Genomic DNA, 20,350 nt, shown 5'->3' on the forward strand with positions numbered 1-20,350 from the left:
AATTGTGGCATATTCACAGTGGGAAATAAATGTCATTGGGTTTTCTCTAATAGCCATAGGTAAGATCAGCCCCTCAGATTTCATGCACTGGCCTTCCCAAATGAACCATGCCAGGTTTGGCTCCCCTTGGTCTTGTTACAGCCAAGATGTGGTGGAAGTTCAAACTCTAGCTGGGATATTAATTCCATGAGAAAGAGATGGCTCAGGTGCTGCAGACCTCTTTTGTCATTCAGAGGGTGAGCAGAGGGTTGGCAGAACTGTGCCATGACTGTTTTGTTTTCAGCTGGTTTGATTTGGATTTGTTGGCTGTGTAAGTCCGTGGAGCATTTAATCATACATTCAGCTTGGGCAATAAAAACCCCACATCAGTTCTGCTATTAATTGATTTTGGAAGTCAGATGCTGGACTGGAAGTTACCATTGAGCTCCAGAAGTGAGAGCCTGATTGAATTGCTGGGTTTACAGAATAGATTTGAACATTTGGCAGACCCTCTTTGGGGGACAGTTGTCGCTAGTGGTGCGTAAGAACCCTGGAAACCCTCCTTGTACAGTGGAATCATTAATAACCCAGGCTAAACTGTGAGCTCCTGATTGTCAGGCAGGATGGAAGGGGGGTTATCACTTACAGGCATCAGCAAAATTGATTATTGAGACCTGCCTGGATGAAGCAGGACCACAGAGCTTGCAGGCTTCTTCCTCAGGCTCTGGGCAAGGGCAGCGATGCTGAATGACAGAGGGCGGCTTTATTGGCAGTTCTGGCACTCACTGCTGAGAGAAAAGCACTTGCAGAAAGGAGGAGCAAGCTTTGACTGGAGCAGTTTGAAGGCTGCCTGGTTTGGTCAATCTAGCTGCTGCAGCTGAAGAACCTTGAATTTGAGCCAGTGCTGAAACTGGGGGAGGACAGAACAACCTGTGAGCGTGGGTTGGAAAGCTGGAACTGGAGCGTTGCTTTGAACCACCTCAGTCAGGTGACACATTGCACCAACGTTGTTCATTTGCTTTCCAAAAAGGTGCTAGAATGCCCAGGAAGGATTAAACTAGTTTTGCCTCTTGTTGGCCTTAGGAATGGAAAGTGAGCTCAGTTTCATGGCAGTTGTATCCAGCAGAGCCTCGTGTGCGAGTGATTTCCTTTGTAAGGTGTGTGGCATCTGCCAAAAAACAGAGCTGTATAACACCAAAGGCAGTAAATTACTTTTCTCTCTTCAGATAAGCATGCAATTAGGATAAACTAATAGTGCTGGTGCTCTTTTGTCCCTGCTGGAGAAGCCAGCTGAGCCTTTTCCCCTCTCTGCCTGCAGGGTACCAGGTTGCCTACCGCCTGGCCAGCAGCAGCCCCAACAAGTTCACCACGGTGGAGGTTGGCTCCACAGTCCGGCAGTTCACGGCTACAGACCTGAGCCCAGAGTCAGCCTACATCTTCAGGACATCTGCCAAGACCAGGCAGGGCTGGGGGGAGCCTCTGGAAGCCACGGTGATCACCACTGAGAAACGAGGTAATGCTTGCCAGCCGTGGGTTCAGGGAATTTCTGTGCCTGCCCTGGAGCCTGCACTGCGCTTTGGGGGATTTTAATAGCAGGCTGCACCTCCTCCTTCTCACCCCATAAACCTGCTCCAGTCCGTGGCAGCATCATGATTTGAGAAAGCAAGGCAGACTTTTATGAGACACAGTTCTTCTAACCTGCCGGGCTGTTGGAATTGATTTTTCCATCAGCTGCTATATTGGCCATGTGCAGCCTCTTTTTGCAGTCAAATGGGTTTCTTTTTTTTTTTTTTTTTTTTAGCTCTCTCGTTTTCTAGAAAGATTGCAATCTTAAGAAAGTAAGTGATGGATGAATTATATTGATTAGGGAACGCAAAATGAGAGGCAGTGGTGTTGCAGAATTTCTCCACAGCTCCTCCATTGTGCCTCAGCCCTGACCTAATGTGTTTGTAATTACTCTGGCCTTTCGCTGCCACACGCTCCAGCAGAGCCTTTGCATCTGGATTGCCCAGACGTTTTCTGCTTCTTGCATCAGCCATTAAATGGCTGTTTGCATCCTGACTCTCCAGGCAAGTTCTGTTCTGAAGGGAATCTAGAAGGTGGCATTTATATGTGTGTGTAAATGAAACCAGATGCTTTGATACCAAATGTACCAAAATGTGAAAGACGTGTAAGGTATTACAGGATCTGCTCTGCATCACTGCTTGTTTTTAATGCTTTGGCTCAAGGAACTGCTCATTCCTCCAGTTTTAGAACTGATCTGTAGAGCTTCCGTTTAAAAATTTGCATTTTCTACTTGTGCATGAAGATTTTTAATTTTTTTTGTATTCAGAGCTAAAAGAGAATATATTGCTGGATATTGGTGAAGAACCAGAGTGTGGTTTTTTCTCTGGTCTTGCACATAGGCCATGTTCCACTGTAAAGAATGTATCTGGTCTCTTGAGCTGGCAAAATCAAAACAAGCCAGAGTAACTCTACCAGCACCACTGGGTTTTGTGCTATGTCTGGATATTGATATTTTTTGAGTAAAATTCTCCCTCAAAAACTAGAACCATACAACTCCCATGCCTTATAAAAGTCACAGTTCAGAGAAGAGCACACTCCAGCAGGTCACCAGACCAGACCTCCACAGACATCTTTCAACTGTTGTTAGAATTCCTGCATGTTCTTGTGGGCCTGCTCTTGGTGTGCCATAATACAACCAATGACATTTGCTTTTAATTCCTAAAATCTTCCTGATAAGCAATCATTTGTTTAAAGTCCTGTCTACACCTTGCACATCATTTATTGCAAGAGTAAGGATCTCCCATTGTATTTGCCAACAATGTCTTCCTCATTATTTTTCTTTTAACATTTCTAAGAAGAGAAGTTGATGTTCAGCTACCAAAACCAAGAGCCTCTGAGGTGCATTTCAACTACTTCTGGCCTGTTTGGTTGGTTTTAAAATTCCCTCTGGCAAAGCTCTGCAGGTCATGTGCAGCCTTCCCAGTGCATAACAGTGCAATCCTCAGAGAAAGAACCTCTGGAGATGTATTAGGAAATTGGAAGTGCCTCTGCTAAAGTTACTGTCCATCAAAGAGATTTATCAGCTCAAGGTTTCTCCCACCCTGTCTGATTGCTGTCAAAGGAGAGGTTCAAAGCCTGACATGTAGAGGCTTCCAAAAAAAAAACCCACCATGCCAAAAAATGTGAATTCTCAAAGCTCAGAGCCTCTCCTGCTCAATAAAATGTGCTGAGCTTCCCCAGACTGTGCAGATGCACAACAGCTCAAGGCAGAACTCCCAGCTGCACTGTGGGAACAGTGACCCCTTGTTGCTATCAATGCTTTAGGGTTATCTTGAGTACCCAAATCACTGTGTAACATGATCCCTTTCTCTTTTTGATGGACAACTCTGCTGGGTTTCTACGTGCTTTGGAACCACAAGTTTACTGATCTCATATAAAGTATAAGGACAACAATGTGTTTTCTCACATCAGCAAGAATTATAAAAGGGGATGATAAAGAAATTTATCCAGTGCAGCTATTTTGCTAACAAGAAATTAACCTGAAATGTGTATATATGACAATAAATATTCTAGAATGAAAAGATATCTAATTCCTGTTAATAAAGATGTATTTAATATCCTCATAGACCTTGATACTAAGGTAGACAGACACAAAAATTCTCTTGAAAATTAACAAAATTAGTCACTCTTGCCCTTGTAAATTCCTTGGTTAGTCCCAGTATAAATCTTTACATTTTGCAGTAGTGCCTGTGATTTATAGATCCCAAGTTATATTGTGGCTGTATTCTCCAGAGCCTCTCCTGCAGTGCTTTGAATCTACACTTCAGAATAGTCAACATTGGTGATCAGGGCAGAACTGAGTTAAAAAAGTGAAATGTAGCAAGAAATTAAAAGTAGTCTACAGAGTCATGTGGCCTTTCAAGCCTGCACTGACAGTCTCACCTTAGCACTTGCTTGTGGCTAAACTCCCATAAATAAACTCTTTATACTAATGGGTTTGTACAAACAGTCAGGGAGTATATCCTGCAACACGGGAGATTTTAAGATCTCCCATTAGCAGCAGAAAGAAACCAAATCATGGGAGACTGACTGCAAGATCTGACCTGCCCAAAAGTGCAGAGCTTATCAGCAGAATGAATAAAATCCCTGCATGACTCTCCCTCCCTGGCATGGAATAACCCCACGTCCCTGTCTCCGCCTGTCAGTGTAAGGCACTGACCTTTCGCGTCGTGCTGCTGCTCGCAGGCTGCTGGCACCCAGGGCTTCCTCCAGCTAATAGCTTACAAGTCTTTGGGCACTGATGTCAGCGAGAGCAGGCTGCAGAGAAATGCCAAAACATGCAGGAAATGGTTGTAGGGGCTGGCAGGGAAATGAAGCGCTGGCCGCACGGAGCTGTGAGGAATCAGGCAGGCAGAGGTGTGTTTATGGAAACAAGTGCTGATGAAGTTGAATTGAATTGCTTCTCAAAAGCAAGTCACTGTGGTGTCTCCAATCAATTTCTGCTTTATTACATGCCACACATTTTAATCAGAATCAATAATCTTCATGATAAACAATTAAACAATTATTCCTCACTCTATAGAGTTTCTCTATTGAAATCGATGGAGTCCGGAGACGCGGTGACGGGAAAGGAGATCTGTAATGAAACAGTTGGGGGCTGGCATGCTTACACCTGCATTGCCATTCCCTGCTCATCCAGAGGTGTGAGGGTAATTACTCTGGAGAGATCTCCCTCAGCACTGCCTGGTTTGACTTTGCAGGTTCAAGGTTAGTGGTTATGAAGGGAAGAGTTGGGGAGCTCTGGAAGGAACCTGCAGCAGGTGCTTCAGCCCCAGCTCTGTGCTGGTTCCAGGCTGGGGTTTGGAAGCAGCAGTACCAGGAGCTGCTGATGCCTCCTGGTTCCTTGCCTGGTGCAGGAATCCAGCATCAGCTGTGTGTGCTTGGACTCTGCCACACAACAGTCTGTTCCAGCTCACCCCTTCCTTTTCCTCTTGCCTCAGCAGGGGGAAGAGGACCCTGCACAGCACAGAGAGAACAGAGTTCCTGGTACCAAGGAGTAAGAACAGGTTAAAAACGGAGCTGATTTACACACAGATTCTGTCAAAAGAGCAATTGCAGCCAGAAGCACAGCTGAGTTTCATTGAAGATTGCTTTGCTTGGCTGCCAGTCCTGAGATTTTTCTTTAACTGGCCAGGTCAAGACCCTCCCCAAGTTTGAGGTCTGCTGTGAGGAAAGTTTATATCCTATGGTGACCTTTGCAGGAAGATAAGAATCAGTTTTACTGCTCCTCCTTGCAGTAGAAGGTTAAGAAATGGGATGGTTGTATACTTCATGTGGCAAATCCAAACATTCAATGCCCTTTGGCTTTGCCAGTGTTAAAACCTGACCAGGCTGTCTCATTTTACATTGTTTTGAATTTCCTCTCAAAGCAGCTAAATTATGGTTTGATTGCAGAGCGACCAGCACCTCCCAGGCAGGTGATGACCCCCCAGGCTGACGTGTCCTCCCGGAGCCTGGTGCTGACCTGGGTCCCTGGCAGCGATGGATCATCTCCAATCCGATACTTCACAGTCCAAGTGCGGGAGCTGCCCCACGGGGACTGGCAAACCTACTCCTCCTCCATCAGCCACGAGGCCACATCCTGCCTTATTGAAAGGTACCACATGATCCCAGGCTAGCACAGAAATTCCCACACTTTCCCACTAGTTAGGAAACCAAAACAAGCCTCACTCAGCTTCATGTTCTTTTTGGGGGAGAGAGGTTAAGTGAGGCCGCTGCTCCCATTTTAGAGGTGGTGTTATGAACAGCAGTTGGGAGATTTGCTGAAGGTCATGCAATAAATCTAATTAAAGTCGGACTGCAGTGCATCTTTTTGAAGCCTTTCCTGGAAGCTCAACACCACAGATAACACTACTCAGGCTAAATCATATGTAGCTACACAGTGCTCTGTAAAATACAACTAGTTAAAAATCCTTTCAATAGTGACTGATGTTAAAATCCATTCCGAATGCTGCATTGCAATTATCTCTATATAAGCTTTTCCAGATGAAATGAGAACCATTTTTATCTCTATTTTCCATACTGAAGTTTATAGATAGCATCAGAATGTTTAAACTTTGTTATTCAGGCTTCATTATATCCTCTGCAATACTGGTGTAATTAAAGTCCTTGTAACATCAGCAGAAGTAATTGAATGTCTACGAGCAGGTACTTGTTTTGCTGTCCATTTCCTCTGTTGACGAGCCAGTACAAATCAGATTATTTCTAAAAGGCTGTGAGCTTTAGGCTTTAGAATCAGGTATTCCGAGCATTCAGAGAGAGATTTTTTGGGTCTGTTATTAAAAGCATTAGTGGCTGTGGTATATGGCAGCTCACTGGTTGTGTGCCAGGATCTTTCCAGTCAAAACCTGCAAAAACAAGAAAACCATCTATGTCACTTATACTTGACATTGGCATGACTGAAAACAAAAGATCAAAAAGGATGATTCACATTAATCAAGTTTCTGTAGGTAAGTAATTCTGTCCTGATAGGGTGGCACTACTAAAAGAGATTTCCTCTCCCCCTTGCTAAAAGCACTTTCCTGTGGAAGTCCAGAAGAGTCATGGATGTGAGAGTGCTGCCCATCAGAATGCATTATCCTTGTTGTTTAATCATTCCTTACAAGTAACTTGGGTTTGTAGTCAGTGTTCCATGTGCCAGTGGATGGTTAGACACTACCAATTAATTCGTGAAATCCCCTGTAAGTTACAGCTCTGCATTTCAAACCTCTGCCTGCGACTCCAAAGGCAGCCTCCCCTTCACCTCCCCTGCCAAGCTGAGACAGAATCATCTTTGCAAGGTTATGTCAGCTGGAAATCACTCTTTGCATATCTTAAAGCACCACATAGATAAAAGAGCTGCAGGGAACCTGTTGTCGCAGTCTTTATTAAATAATCCAAGTAATGGCATTAATTTGGGATTCAGCAGGAGCAAAATGCACTGATCAAGTGGTGTGGTGTAGGGGATTAGTCAGGAGCTGGCACTCTTGAATTCCAGAGCCTGCTGGGCCCTGGCTGACCCTGGGCACGTCTCCTGCCTCCTCCCCACCTGTCCTGCTCATCCATGCTCAGAGGATGGGCTGGCCCAGATAGCTTTGGAGGATATCTCAGCAAAGCACCTTGAAAGCCAGGCTCTGCACAGCCATGCAGAACTCAGATAGCAAGCCCCAGTCGTGGGCTGCTCCATGAGCTGCAGCTTCAGGTCTGTGTTCTGGTGGTCTCATTTATTCAGCAATAAATGAGTGTGTCTGGAAACTCAGGGCAGGGTTCATCTGGGAAGGTGCTGATGGCAGCAAGGGCGGGAGCCAGGGGAGACTGCAGAGAAGAGGTGATGGGGAGAGGAGACAAACTGCTCAGTGGCTCTGGTGGGCAGGTTCTCTGTGGAGGCAAGCTGTGATGAGGGAGGGAGATTTCATCCCCTTTTCAGCCTTGTTTTCTCCTTTCCACAGCTTGAACCCGTTCACCTCCTACAAGCTGCGAGTGAAGGCCACCAACGACATCGGGGACAGCGACTTCAGCGCGGAGACAGAGGCGGTCACGACCCTGCAGGATGGTAAGGGAGGAGGAGGAGAGGCACACTGGGGGCTCCCCAGGGCTCCTGGAGCCACTGCAGGGTGTTCTCCATGGAGGCTGGAGTGAAAACCAACAGCCAAAGTGGTTTTGTCCACAGGAAGTTGACACAGGTAGCAATGAGATAAGGCTGAGTTAACAGGCAGCCTTCAAGTGTCCTGCTGTGCCCTCTGATAATGAATCATACTTTCAGGAGTCTCAAAATGGATTTAAACTTCGTTTGATTGGCTTCCAAACTCTGCACTAACCATTATCTTTGCAGAAATTGAATAATTTACAAGAGAGCATTAAAAATAAATGTAGAGCCCTGCATACATTTGAAGAAGTTTCTTCAATTGTTTTCCCCTCACAATCCACGTCAGTCTGCAGAATGGCAAAATTGCAGAGGTATAAGTAAGAAAGAGTATGAAGCTCCTGGAAACATGAGCATTTAATCCTGCAGATCAGGACTAATAAACTGTGAATGACATTGACAAGGCTTTTATTTTTAGCCTTAGAGATCAGCTTCTAATTCCTTGATTGTATAAAGTCGATGCCTGAATGCAGAAGTAGCTCTGATGTCTTGAATGGAGAAAGGAATTCTGCAAAGTAGGGAAAGCATCAGTATGTGCTTTTACCCTGGGAAATTGAGTAATCCTGGGATACATACATGGATAAACATTTATATGTGGGTGCTATGAGGTGGGAGTCAATATCTTCTCCCAAGTAAGAAGTGGTAGGGCATAAGGAAATGGCCTGGTTGCAGCAGGGGAAGTTTAGATTGAATATTAGGGAAAATTCCTTCACTGTAAGGTTCCTCAAGCACTGGCTAAGGCTGCCTGGGGCAGTGGTGGAGTCCCCATCCCTGGAGGGATTTGAAGCCATGTACATGTGGCACTGGGGGACATGAATTAGCAGTGGGCTAGGAAGTGCTGTCTTTCCCAACCGAAATGATTCTATGGTTATGTGTGTGTATATATATAAATATATATATATATATATATAGTGCTAGGAATTATTTCCTGCAAGGAGTGATGAGTTAGAAATTACACTGACATATAATAGAAAGCCATTTTGCCAGGGAATGTGATCGTGAAATCAGAAGACCAGAGAGAGGACAGAGCTCAGGGATGTGGGATGTTAAACAGGAACCCATTTAATACCTGACCAATGTGCTAAGCAGCCCCTTAAAGGCATCCTGACTCTCCACCTTCCTGCACAGCAGCAGCAGGGTCAGTGCAGCCTGTAACAGGTGCTAATGAGGCAGCACTGACTCACTGGTTTGGAATTTAAAATTTCATTTTAAGTTCTCTTTGAATTTAGCTACAGTGGATCCAGAGCTGTGCTTGGCCTCCTCACAACACAGCTGGGAAAAATCTGTGAAAGCTTCTCACCTCCTCAACAAACTGAGCATTTATTCTGCTGAGCAGCCCCAGTGCTGCCACTTGAGCATGGCACTGTGGAGAGCTGTGAGCTCCTGATAAGCCTTTGCTTGGTGTCTTTGAGCTGCTGTGTGGTGTCTGGGAGTGCCACAGGCCATGGGCACAGGCAAGGGTTAACCTGTGGTAAATCAAGCTGTCCTGACTAAAGTAATGTGTGGCTATGTGACACAAACTCCTGAATTCAAGGCAGGCTTGCCCTGAAGGTGGCAAAAAATCTCCTGAATTTTTCAGGGTGCAGTTTTCTCACCCTTTGGAGCCAGCACACAGCTGGTTTAACTTCCTTACAGATGGGCATCTGATGCTCTGTGAGCAGCTGGCTGCTGCAGCTTCCTCCAGGTTTATGCCCTGAGCTTTTCTCACTCTGCCCAAGCTGCCAAGGCCCCAGGTAGAGCAGGGGATGTAAAAGGAGATCCTGGCTTCTCCCTGGGCTCCAGCATCCACATCCACCATGCTGCTTTTGGGATCCACCATGAATCTAGCTGGGCTAGATTTCCTTCTGCAGTGAGGAAAAAGAACTTGATGAATGAAAGAAAAGCTGTCCCTTTTCCACCCTCTTGCTGTAACTGCTTTTGTTTTCTTTTTCTCTTGTTTAGTTCCAGATGAACCGCCCAGCTCTGTGTTAGTAACTCCCCACACGACTTCCTCTGTCCTTGTGCAGTGGCAGGTAGGTAAATGAAAAATTCTGATGTTCCTGGGAACAATTTTTTGGTTGCTTTAACTTGTTGAATTTAAGGGTACATTGCCAGGGACATTTTCTTGAGCTGGAGGTATTGTACTAACATTGAAGGACTGCAGCTACTTCCTTATTTACCTGATCTAGCATAAATTCTAGTGATGAATGGAGATTCCTGTCAGTTGCTTTCACTTTGTGCCTCACTGGGGCACTGGTAAAGGAGTGCCTGTAGCCATGTCCAAGATTGTTTCTTGTCAGATTCTTCTGCCCTTTCATTGCTCTCCATGGTTGTGCATCTTTACACAGAAAATACTCCACAGAGATGGTGTTGGTAAGATCAGGTAATCAAAAGCTCACATTGTGCACAGCCTCCTCCTGCTGCTGGAATGATCAGAAGCCTGAGATCAGTGCCTGAGATCCCATTCATACCTCTGAGGAGCTCCACATGCCCTCTTGCCGCTTTGAGAGGGAAACATTGAGTTTCTTCAGAGAAAAGAAAGGAAGTTTGAGCTCTCTCCAGTCTCTCCGGGTTGGATGGGGAAGTATTTGTGTCAAGTCTGCATTTTATATTGGCATTTCCTCTGCCTTCCTTTATCTCTCAAACCTGACCTCCTGGGAGATGCAGGAATATTTTGTGATCCAGTGCCTGAGGTTTCTTTTTGCAGAGTGGGCATTAATAGAAGGACCCCAGTGGGGCACTGCACATTATCCACAACCCATCCTGGAGAGCCTCTGCCCGCCCTGCTCCCCAGACAATGCCCCCCAAACATCATAAGGATGAGTTTGGACAGATTGCATTATAGTGAAAAATGTACATACGCATTTTACAGTACAGATGGGACTCCTTGCATTTTTGGAAGAAAAATATATGGATGAGGGTGTGTTTATTGGTGTGCAGCAGCACTTGAAAATCTGCCTGGCTGTGCTGCTGGGTGCCTGCCCCAGCTCACACAGGAGAGTCCTGAGCAGCAGAGTTGCTTACAACATCTTGAGCAAATAGGAGAGATGCTGAGCAGTTTTACCAGAGGAATTATGGAGAGATGCAAATCTACCTCCCCACCTACAACACAAGCCCCCAGCAAAGGGTAAAAATGAGTAGAAAGAGAGGACAAAGAGGATGTGAGGCATGATGGACCACAGAAATAAACGTTCCCCCAGCTGACTGATTACTGGTGTGTAGTTAATGTGAAATAGGTGGTTGTTTAGGTAATTGGATGCTTTTCATTTCATGAAAGTGAAATGGGGTTGTTGTGCCAGAGCCATCTCAAGGGAGTTGTGGGTGATTATATGTCATTACCACATGTATATTAATAGGTCCTGGTAATTCAACCATACTATATTTTTCAAATAAACAAAAATCCTGAAGTCCCACAATAGCCTCCAATTAAGAGGAAGTTTCACAGCAGTGTCTAAGAAATAATGTAAACTGAAAACAGCAGTCGTGCTAAATGGGAGAGTGGATTTCCAAGCAAAGCTAAATTTTTAACTTTGAGCTGTGTTAATAATTCACAAAACAAATTCTTGATGCGCTATCTGGGCTTTCAGCTGCTTGGTCCAATCAGTCCATTATTTTTAAATTTAAAGGAGGAAGAAAATAAGTAATTTCCAGTGAGGTCTGTTGTATCAATAATGCAGGGTTATTTCAAATGTTCTGGAGGATGTTACACTTAACATCAGGATCATGTACTGTTCTGCTTCTACCTTAGAGATAACAATTACTCAAACTTACATTTCAGTCTTTATTTATTTATTTCTTTTTAGAAACAGCACAAAGATGTTTCTCTTACTTCTGTACAACATTATGGGCTGGCACTCATAACCATTTTACCTATTTCAGCAGATCCCCCAGGCCTTTCTACAAAATCCTAAATAATCCATTACATCAAAAGTAGAGTTTTGTCCACAGAAGACAGATAGGAAGGGGAAGACCTGACCTTTTAGCAGAGTACCCTTTCCAGGAAAAAAACATCATTTCCATGGCAAAAAGAGAGACAGTTTGCAAGTTATTTATTTTCTGAGTTTCCTGTCGTAAATCTCAAGGAAGGAAAATATGGAGAATCACATGATAGCATAAGAAAGCAATGTTTTCTTTTTATATATTGTTTTATAAGAAAACAATAACATCAGTGTTGGGTCACAATGAGAAATTAAGCTTTACTTGTAAGGCAGTTACATGGCAGAGCAGGGAGTCACAGTCTCCTCCTCAACTTCAGCAGGGTTTTCCTTTTAGACTTCTGCAGGATATTCCACTTTGACTTTTTTTTTCTCCTAAATTTAAAAAAAAGTTTGTTAGTAATTAAAATAGGAAAAGCCTTAATTAATAGGAGAAATCAAAATAGGTAGGCAAGGACACTGCTGTGCTGTGGAGCCCTTCTCTGCAAGGGCACCATCAGGGCTAAAGTAACTTCAGTGTAAGACAGAAAACAAAAAGTCAGAAGATTGGAAAAGAAAAAAGAGATACTGATAATTTCCAGTAACCCCATCTCATCTCCTTGCACAGGAGAGTGTTTCAGCTGGTCCATGAGCAGTAACATCACAGGGCAGCCCTAGAGGAACCTGGCACTTTATTTGGTCTATTTTCTTAGTCCCTTGGACAAGGGGCTCTCAGCCTGAGACTGGGAAAGGCTGTTGTACGAGAGCTTGATTTATTTGCCTTGTAAAATGCAGTCGTAGAGGGAATATGATTGCCCTTTCTAAAATACATCACAGGAGTAAACACCCCACAGGGAGAAGAACAATTTAACCCAAAAGGCAATGTTAGCACAGGAACAAATGGTTAGAAACTGGCTATGAATTGTTTAGATTAGAAATTAAATGAATGTTTCTAACCGCCCGAGTGGTGAGGCTGGGAACAGCTTCCATCAGGAATACTGGGAGGCTGAAGAATCAGCTCCATTTCTGGTTCTGGTTTCTGGAGGTTGTTCTGTCTGTGAGAGAAGCTTTCAGCAAGTGGGGTTCTGCATGGGAAGCTCCCAGCCCTGATGATGCTCGAGGTCCCTCACAATCCTGTGCCCACAGCATCGTTCGCCACTCAGATCCCAAATAGCAGTGAAAGGTGGTCAGAGCTTTGCCAGAGGATGGAGCACCACGATGAGCATGAAATGATGAAAAAGAGATCTCCACATAGGCAGGGCAAGTGAAATCTTGGGAGGGTTTGGGTTGCTTTCAGCAGGCTCTGTGCAGGACAGCTGCAAAAGAAGGCAGCTTCCTCCTGGAGCAGGTGTAGTTTCCTTATGCTCTGGTTTATGTAATTTTCTTTTTTTGCTTTCCATAACTTGCAGTCTTTCTACTTAATTCCTTCAGCCCTCACCCAAAGCAAGGTCCTTGGCACTGAGACAGGACAGTTCTCTTCCTCCTCTTGCCATTGTAATGGAGTAATAGAAAATTCATGTCATTTCTGGAAGCAGAATTACCAAAGATCTTCCTCATTTCTGTCAAGATGTCCTCACTTTCTTCATTAAAGTTACATGAGGCATTACCTTCTATTGTGAGAGTGTTTCACACCAGCATTTAATTTTTACACAATGCTTTTCCTTAGTAAAGTTCTCAAGGCTGGTAGGGATTTTTCTGGATTAAAGGCAAGATTATCATTAAAACCCTTTTCATTTATACTTTCAGCCCCTTAAATTTCAGTTAAAGAATCTTTATAAGATAAATGGCTCAAGGCATCTCTTCTCTACAGTTCTTATCCTGCATTAGACTCAGGAAAGTAATTTTTCCCAAAACATGAGGAATCCCTTTGTCTCTACCTAAGCAAGCCACCCAGATACAAATCTCCTTTCCAGTGTGCCAGCTGTGTATCTGTAGCTGAAGGAGGATGTGAGGGGCTGCTGGAGAAGCCTTGCTGAGATGTTTTGTCCTTGAGCATCTCCCAGTATCATACTGAAAGAAAAATCTCTCATTTGAGCCATCCCATGGCTGTATGTGCCAAACTGCTCTGAGCTGTGATGGAGGAGTCCTTGGTTCTCCTGTGTGCCCACACCAGGGCCCATCACACTGTAACTTCTCTCTAAATGCCTCTATGAGGTTGTCGTTAGACCTAGTTTTGTCTTCCTAATCAAAGCCAGAACAGTTTTTATTATTCCTTTTTATTTGATCATCATTCTTTCAGTAAAATAATGCCAAATGAAGATTGTCCTGTGATCAGGATGTGTGTTGCCATGCCCATCCTAACCAGCCTGTTCTTCCCGTGGGTGTTTTGCAGCCCCCCAAGATGGAGAGTGTGAACGGGCTCCTGCTGGGATATCGCATCTACTACCGCGAGCTGGACTACGACACCGGAGCTGGCACGGAATCCAAAACCATCCAGAACCCCTCAGCCCTGAGAGCAGAGCTCACACGTAAGCCTTGGACCTTAAAATATCCCACCATGGTAATCTGTCATTACACCAGGCGCTGCACAACCCTCTTACCCCATGGAAATTAAATGTAAGTCTAAGAGAGCTGGGAATAATTCAGGTTTTACACAATCAACCTGAAGATGCTGAAAAATGCAAGTGACTTGAGTGTGATCAGCATTGTAATGGTCTGTGTTGATCTCTGCCAGCATGCTGGAATTGATGGTCTGTCCCCCACATACACTCTGATTTTCTGCTTCCCCTACCTCCACTTGATAATTACCCTGGTACACTTTGTTCTGCCTTCAAACAAGAGACACTTCATTTTCCTCAGCTGGCAACTTTTTCCCTTCTTGCTGGTTTTTTTCAATAGTTTTTATAATTGACGTTTTGTTTTTCTTTTTACAGTATGAGGAAAACAGCTGAGAAGAATTTTAAAATAGAATTTTTATAATTTCAAAGTGCTTGTCCACATTTTAGAAGAAAATAGCAAAGATGAGCAAGAATTTTTAGGTGCCTGCTTTCCATTTTAGTCACTGGGATTTATGGCTCACATGGAAAGAAGGTGGAGAGGGAGAGGAATAATAGAAAAAAAATGAAAGGCTTTTTAGATAAAGGCTAGAAAGGAAATCAGAGAGAAGAATAGGCAGAATAAGATGATGTGAGGCAGACATGTGAACACTCAGTAGCCTGAGAAATAAAGTCCAGCAATGAGATGTGCTCATGTAGGGACCAGCTTTTGTCCTCTTCGATGTCACTGGAATATTCAGAATAAGATAATACTCCAAGAGCAGCAGAATAGGGTTCAGTGAGTCTATTTTAATATCTTATATCATCTGCTATGCTTTCCTGAACCCATAGAAATGATTTCTACAAAAGCAAGAGTGAATTTTAATGTGGGTGTGGATAAGTAGGTGCATTAAATATAAAGTAAGCCCCTAACTCTGACCTCACTTATGTGGTCAGAGCTAATGAGACTTCTCAGACTGAGCAGCTTGAACCAGGACAGAGATGCAAAGCTCTCATAGGTATAGGAATGCAGAAGGGTTTTTCTCAGACAAAAACTGAATGACTGACAGTGTACATTATGAAATCATGAATTTGGATGCTCTCACAAGATGGGGAGCCTGTGAAACCAACCAGTTTTGTCTTTTCCCTCTTTTTGTCTGGCCCTGCAGCTATATTCCTAATTACTGTAGAGGAGAAAAAACAAGCTGCACCTCTCCAGGGAGTCAAGAGACAGAGAGAGCAAGGGGTGGAGACAAACGTATTCTAAGATAAATTTCCCTCTTTCTCCTCGTAATTCTCACCTTAGAACACCTCTGTTCCTCACTGACCCACAGTTTTGCACAGCTTAGCATATTATTACAATTCACTCACAGCAGGAATCTTGAATTCTTTCAGTGAAATCAATTTCAAGGAAATCAAATTTACGCTTAAAGAAACAGGTCCTGCCCTGATGTAAGTGTTCACTTTGTGGTCCAGCTTCCAGCTCAGCACTCTGCAGCTCTTCAAGTTTTGAATTTTGCATCTCGAGAAATCAGCATGTAATGCACCACTGTGAGCTTTCGCCCCTAGAAATCATTTCGTTTTTACTCATTTGTTCTATTTAATCTAAAAGCCAGAACATCTTTGTGTTGCGTATTTGTGAGCTCTCTGTTTGAGGAGGAAATGAAACAGCCCCATGTGGGCGAGATGCTCTCGAGGTGTTACCAGAGAGTGATGTGATTTTATTGCCCTTCAAGGTATATTCCTAAAGCTTAAACTGTGTATGGGTGTGCTGCCTCATTTGCCTCTGTCTCTGCTGTACATCATTTGCAATAACTATTTCCTTGCACTGTAACAAGCTTTCTGCTTTGCTTACCCTGAATAGCCCAAAGCAGCTTCAAGACAGTGAACAGCAGCTCTGCATTAACGACGTATGAATTAACACGTAAGTGCACATTGCCTTCAGTTGAGACTCTTTGTAATGGTTCAAAATATACCATGGGCAAACTCCTGTGGCTCTCCTCCGTGGATCCAGCAGAAATCAACACAGATTAATGACTCTGGCTTTCTCCAATTTCTTTTTCTTTAAGCCTTTTGCTTCCCCTACACCCAGATACATCGATGATGCAAGTAGGTAGCTGTTGTAAAAATGTGGCTGCTGGGAAGGTAAAACATTAGTGACTGTAACAACCCAGCATTGCTGATGTTAAATGAATTTTGATTCATTTTCTATATATTCTGCAGTCCATCTGAGTTTAGCTGTATCACATCATTAGTCCTATGATTCAAGCGTTGCGATGCTCAGGCATTCCATGGAGTACAAGGCCAATTTAGAAAGGGCCCAATGAATTTATGTGCATCTCCAGAGGTGTTTTCAATTGGAAATGAATAAAATAACATTCGACAGAGTTAAAAGGCAAGTTGCTTTGTGGTGCTGATGGTTCACTAGATAGGTTTTGCCCAAGGCTTTTGAGTCACAGATTGTGATGGACTAAAAAAAAGAAAAAATGAAGCCTGATCCCCACTGAAAGTTGCATGCATGAACTCTCGTGTTCCATTTTCTTCCACATCCAGTTAACACTATAATCTCCCTTGTGACTTCTCATGGCAGAAAAATCAGTTTCCCTGTGCAAGCTGCCCAGTACTATACGTGTGTATCTTGCTATTGTTTGCTTATGAACTCAGCACTGTTATTTCTGATTTGCTTGCTCCATCTTTTGCAGTCCATCCAAATTTAGTGACATGACATTTAAAAAATTGGGGATATATTAGGTATAATTTACAATGTGCCAGAGACTGGGGAATGATGCTGAAGTCACAGTCAGATATTGGAGCACAACACTTAAAACAGTTCTGGGACACTGAAATTAGACAAACTTGCCTAATTAGACTTTTTGAACCATACCAAACCAATGGCACACTGTCAGCCCTGTGTTAAGGGGACTCTGATTCATAGATAGCAGGGAAAATTATTGGTAAAGGGAGAAATTTGGACCTCTGGCCATGCGTGTCTTAATTCAATGCTCATTTAAATAGGGCAATTTATATTATTGATTGCTCTCTTACTCTAATTTCCCTGTTAAGTATTGTAGATGATAAATTTATCTGTTAGGATTGATTCTTTCATCCTGAAAATCCAAAATCTGAAACTACTCAGGCGCTGCCTCCCTCAATGACGTTGATGTGATTCTGCTCCACCCTCGTTGCATCTGTTAATTACCCACAAACAATTGGGGGTTTTAGATTTTTTTCACGCTTCTCTCACTCTCCCGCCTCATCTGTCAGAGCAGTTTCTCTGTGTCAGCAAAGAAATTTGTTGCCTGGTGTCCAAATGGAGTCCAGCCTTCAAATTCTCCTTTCTGGTTGTGATTGATGGTCGGGCTGTGGTCACGTTGGAGGAGAAGATCCCTGTGGAGGACCTGGAATGGGACTCCAGATTCCCCACTGCAGATCTCCCTGTGCACCTGCTTCAGCTTTTCTAGAGCAGTGCAGTTCCCAGATGCTCCCCCTAAATCAGCATCCCAGGGATTAGGCAAATGCTAGCCAGGCTTTTCCCTACCAGTGCAGGTCAAAATGAGACCTTATGGTGACATTCAAAGGCAAATCCTGCCATTTTCTGTACTTAAAAATGACCTAGAGATGTTCCTCTGGTTAGTTATCCATAAGAAATAGAGAGAAATTATTATTCCTCTCACTGGAGTGTCACTGTGAGGAAACTCTGGAAAATCCTGCCATTTCATCACAAATGTCTTTCAAAATGGTGCAAATACTGTTGTGATGTGTGAATTCAGGAAGGCTTGAAGTAGACATTGCACTGTTGTAGTGTTCTATTGCCACTGCTCTATTCTGAGAGACAAGTCTGGAGATAAAGAGGTGTTGGAGTCTAAAAGATAGCTGTAATACAGTATAAATCATAATATATAATATTAATATGTAATATTTTACCTTTTCAGAATTGAAGAAATACAAGAGATATGAAGTACTAATGACAGCATATAATGTCATTGGTGAGAGCCCTACCAGCACACCAGTGGAAGTGTTTGTGGGTGAAGCAGGTAGGTGAAAAGAAAATCAGTTGATTTCTTTTTCCACATGGTGTTCAATAATTGTCCAGGAAAGGCATTATTTGAAAAATTCCCCAGTCATTATTGCTGACAGTTTTTTGTTGCCCACTCTCCTGGAATAGGCACTGGCAGTTTCTTGCCATTGGAAAACCAGCTGGTCTGCAGGAAGGAGGGAAGAAAGGACATGTGAAAGAAAGAAAAGAAAATATTTTTGGAGTTGCAGGGGCATGACTGTTCATACCAAATTAGCTTGAGGGAAAAATTGACTCGAGTTAAAGAAGTGAAAAGCGGAGCACAGGAAAGTCACAAGGGAAAAGAAACAAAACTACAAAACAAGGGAGACTCAGAAAGCTGATCCTTTTATTTTATAACTCTCTGTGTAGAGGCATTGCCTGGCACCACACTGGCTGTGTTTTTGTGTTCTTGAAGCAAGGAGATGCATGTCTGGTTTAGTGCTGGTTTTGGAGACAGGGCTTGGGTGCTCCCAGGAGTGGTGCAGACTGTCCCTGCATCCAGCCCCACTCAGTGGCACTGTTCAGGCCTTTGCTTATCTGGATCTGGTGCCTGAGTCCTTTTGGATCATTTTAAAATGTTTTAAAAAGATCCTTCCCCCCACTGGAAGGCTGGAGGTGGAAATGAGGACAGAAGAGTTGAGCAGACACTTCTGTGAATGCCCTGAGGAGCGGGTGCTTTGTGAGAGCCCAGATAACCCCCAACCAGTCTGTCCCCCCAGAAATCCAGCTGGGAAGGGCAGGTTGGAGTAGCTGCTGCCCTCCTGGCCAGCAGGGCTGTGGTTGTGGTGATCCCAGCTGGAGGGAGGCAGGCAGGCTCTGAAATCCTCGTTAGTTCTGCTCTCCATTTCTGCAGCAGCAGCGTTTGAAGCTCAGAACAAGGGGAGGCAGCTCGACCCTCGCGTTGCCTGGCCCAGCACTGGAGCTGATTGCACTTTGTTCTGTGTCTCGGGGCTGTGGGATGGAGGAGCTATCAAAGCCAGCACTAATTCATTTCATTATTGCTCATTAAACATTCTATTGCTCAAAACTAAGCAAAGCACATTTTTTTAAGAACTCTGCTGTGCATTTTTTTAAACTCTGCTTAACCTTTTCTTTTCAAATATGGTGCAACATTCACCATCTTTCTTTGAAAACATCATAAATTAATCAGAGCAGTGTTGTCCTGGAGAGACAGCTGGCAATATTTACATTTTTTTCTAGTTTGCTTCTGCTCCAACTTACTTCTGCAACTGCAGCAGAGAAAGTCCCAGGTGGAGCCAACTGTATCTGGCTTCAAAATACATTTTTGTTTCTGAGCTAAGTATCTCCCTGCTGCAAATGGAGCCAGCACATGCACTTATACACATGTACACAGCATGGGAAATCAGCTGGGGAAAACAAGGAAATGCTGTTATACTGTGTCTTTTAATCCCACAGTCCAGATCTTGCTATCATAACTCAGGGAACAAGGCAGTGGAAGGAGACAGACTTGGGAGGACACGGAGATAATTACAGGACCCCTGAGTGTCTGAAGGAAGCGGGGCTGGAATTAGATGAGCTTTAAGATCCCTTCCAACTCCAACCATTCCATTATTCTGTGCTATCCAGGAGGCCTCCTTTCCCAGGCAGGGCTGCTGTGTCTGAAGTTGCAGTGTGTGACTTGGCTGTTGTGTTAGAGTTCCTGGATTTACCTCTGGAAAGGGACCGTCCAGGTTCACACAGCAGAGATGATGAATGTAGGATCTTCCTGCCGATTTTCACTCTTGTTGTGTGAAGTTATTACACTTTGTTATATAACTGCCTCTTCCACCTCCAGAACTGGCTGTGATTTATGCTGTGAGTAAAGTGATTGGAGATGGTATTGCAATTTAAGTTTTAAATTGATTTGTGACACCTTTGAGTTAAAGTGTGCTGTGGAAATATAAGGTTTTTGCTGTTATTGTTTGCTCAATGTTCTTACCCACGGTAAAGGCAGTTAAGCAGCAAGCTGGAAAAAAAAGAGTCTGCTGAGCTCCAGCAATGGGGCACTCAGGTTAAAAACAGAGAAAAGCTTCCCAATAAACAAGTGCTGACACATGCACAGCACTGGGCACAGCGTGAGTGAAGGTGGCCGGTCCCTGGGCTGAAGCTCTCAGGTAACTCTTGTCTCAGTGCTGTTAAATGGGGCCTGGTTCTGCCCTAAGTATTGCAGTAACTCTGGGAGAGGGGAGAACATTCCTCTCTGGCTCATAAAAAGGGATAAAAATGGCCTTTGTGCCTTTGGGGAAATGTGCTGGGCTTA

The 20,350-nt window shown here is 43.9% G+C and overlaps 1 protein-coding gene across 1 annotated transcript in view; it reads left to right on the forward strand.

Moving 5' to 3' along the window:
- SDK1 (sidekick cell adhesion molecule 1) overlaps positions 1-20,350 on the forward strand; it is a 381,148-nt gene that overhangs the window by 319,402 nt on the left and 41,396 nt on the right. Inside the window, exons 29-35 of the mRNA XM_058815791.1 lie at positions 1,298-1,492; positions 5,440-5,641; positions 7,473-7,576; positions 9,608-9,678; positions 13,892-14,027; positions 15,898-15,957; positions 17,966-18,067. Coding sequence (XP_058671774.1) covers positions 1,298-1,492; positions 5,440-5,641; positions 7,473-7,576; positions 9,608-9,678; positions 13,892-14,027; positions 15,898-15,957; positions 17,966-18,067 — 870 coding nt within the window. The remainder of the gene's footprint in view (positions 1-1,297; positions 1,493-5,439; positions 5,642-7,472; positions 7,577-9,607; positions 9,679-13,891; positions 14,028-15,897; positions 15,958-17,965; positions 18,068-20,350) is intronic.

Source organism: Ammospiza caudacuta, chromosome 17 (genome assembly GCF_027887145.1).
Source record: "Ammospiza caudacuta isolate bAmmCau1 chromosome 17, bAmmCau1.pri, whole genome shotgun sequence".
Taxonomy (NCBI): Eukaryota; Metazoa; Chordata; class Aves; order Passeriformes; family Passerellidae; genus Ammospiza; species Ammospiza caudacuta.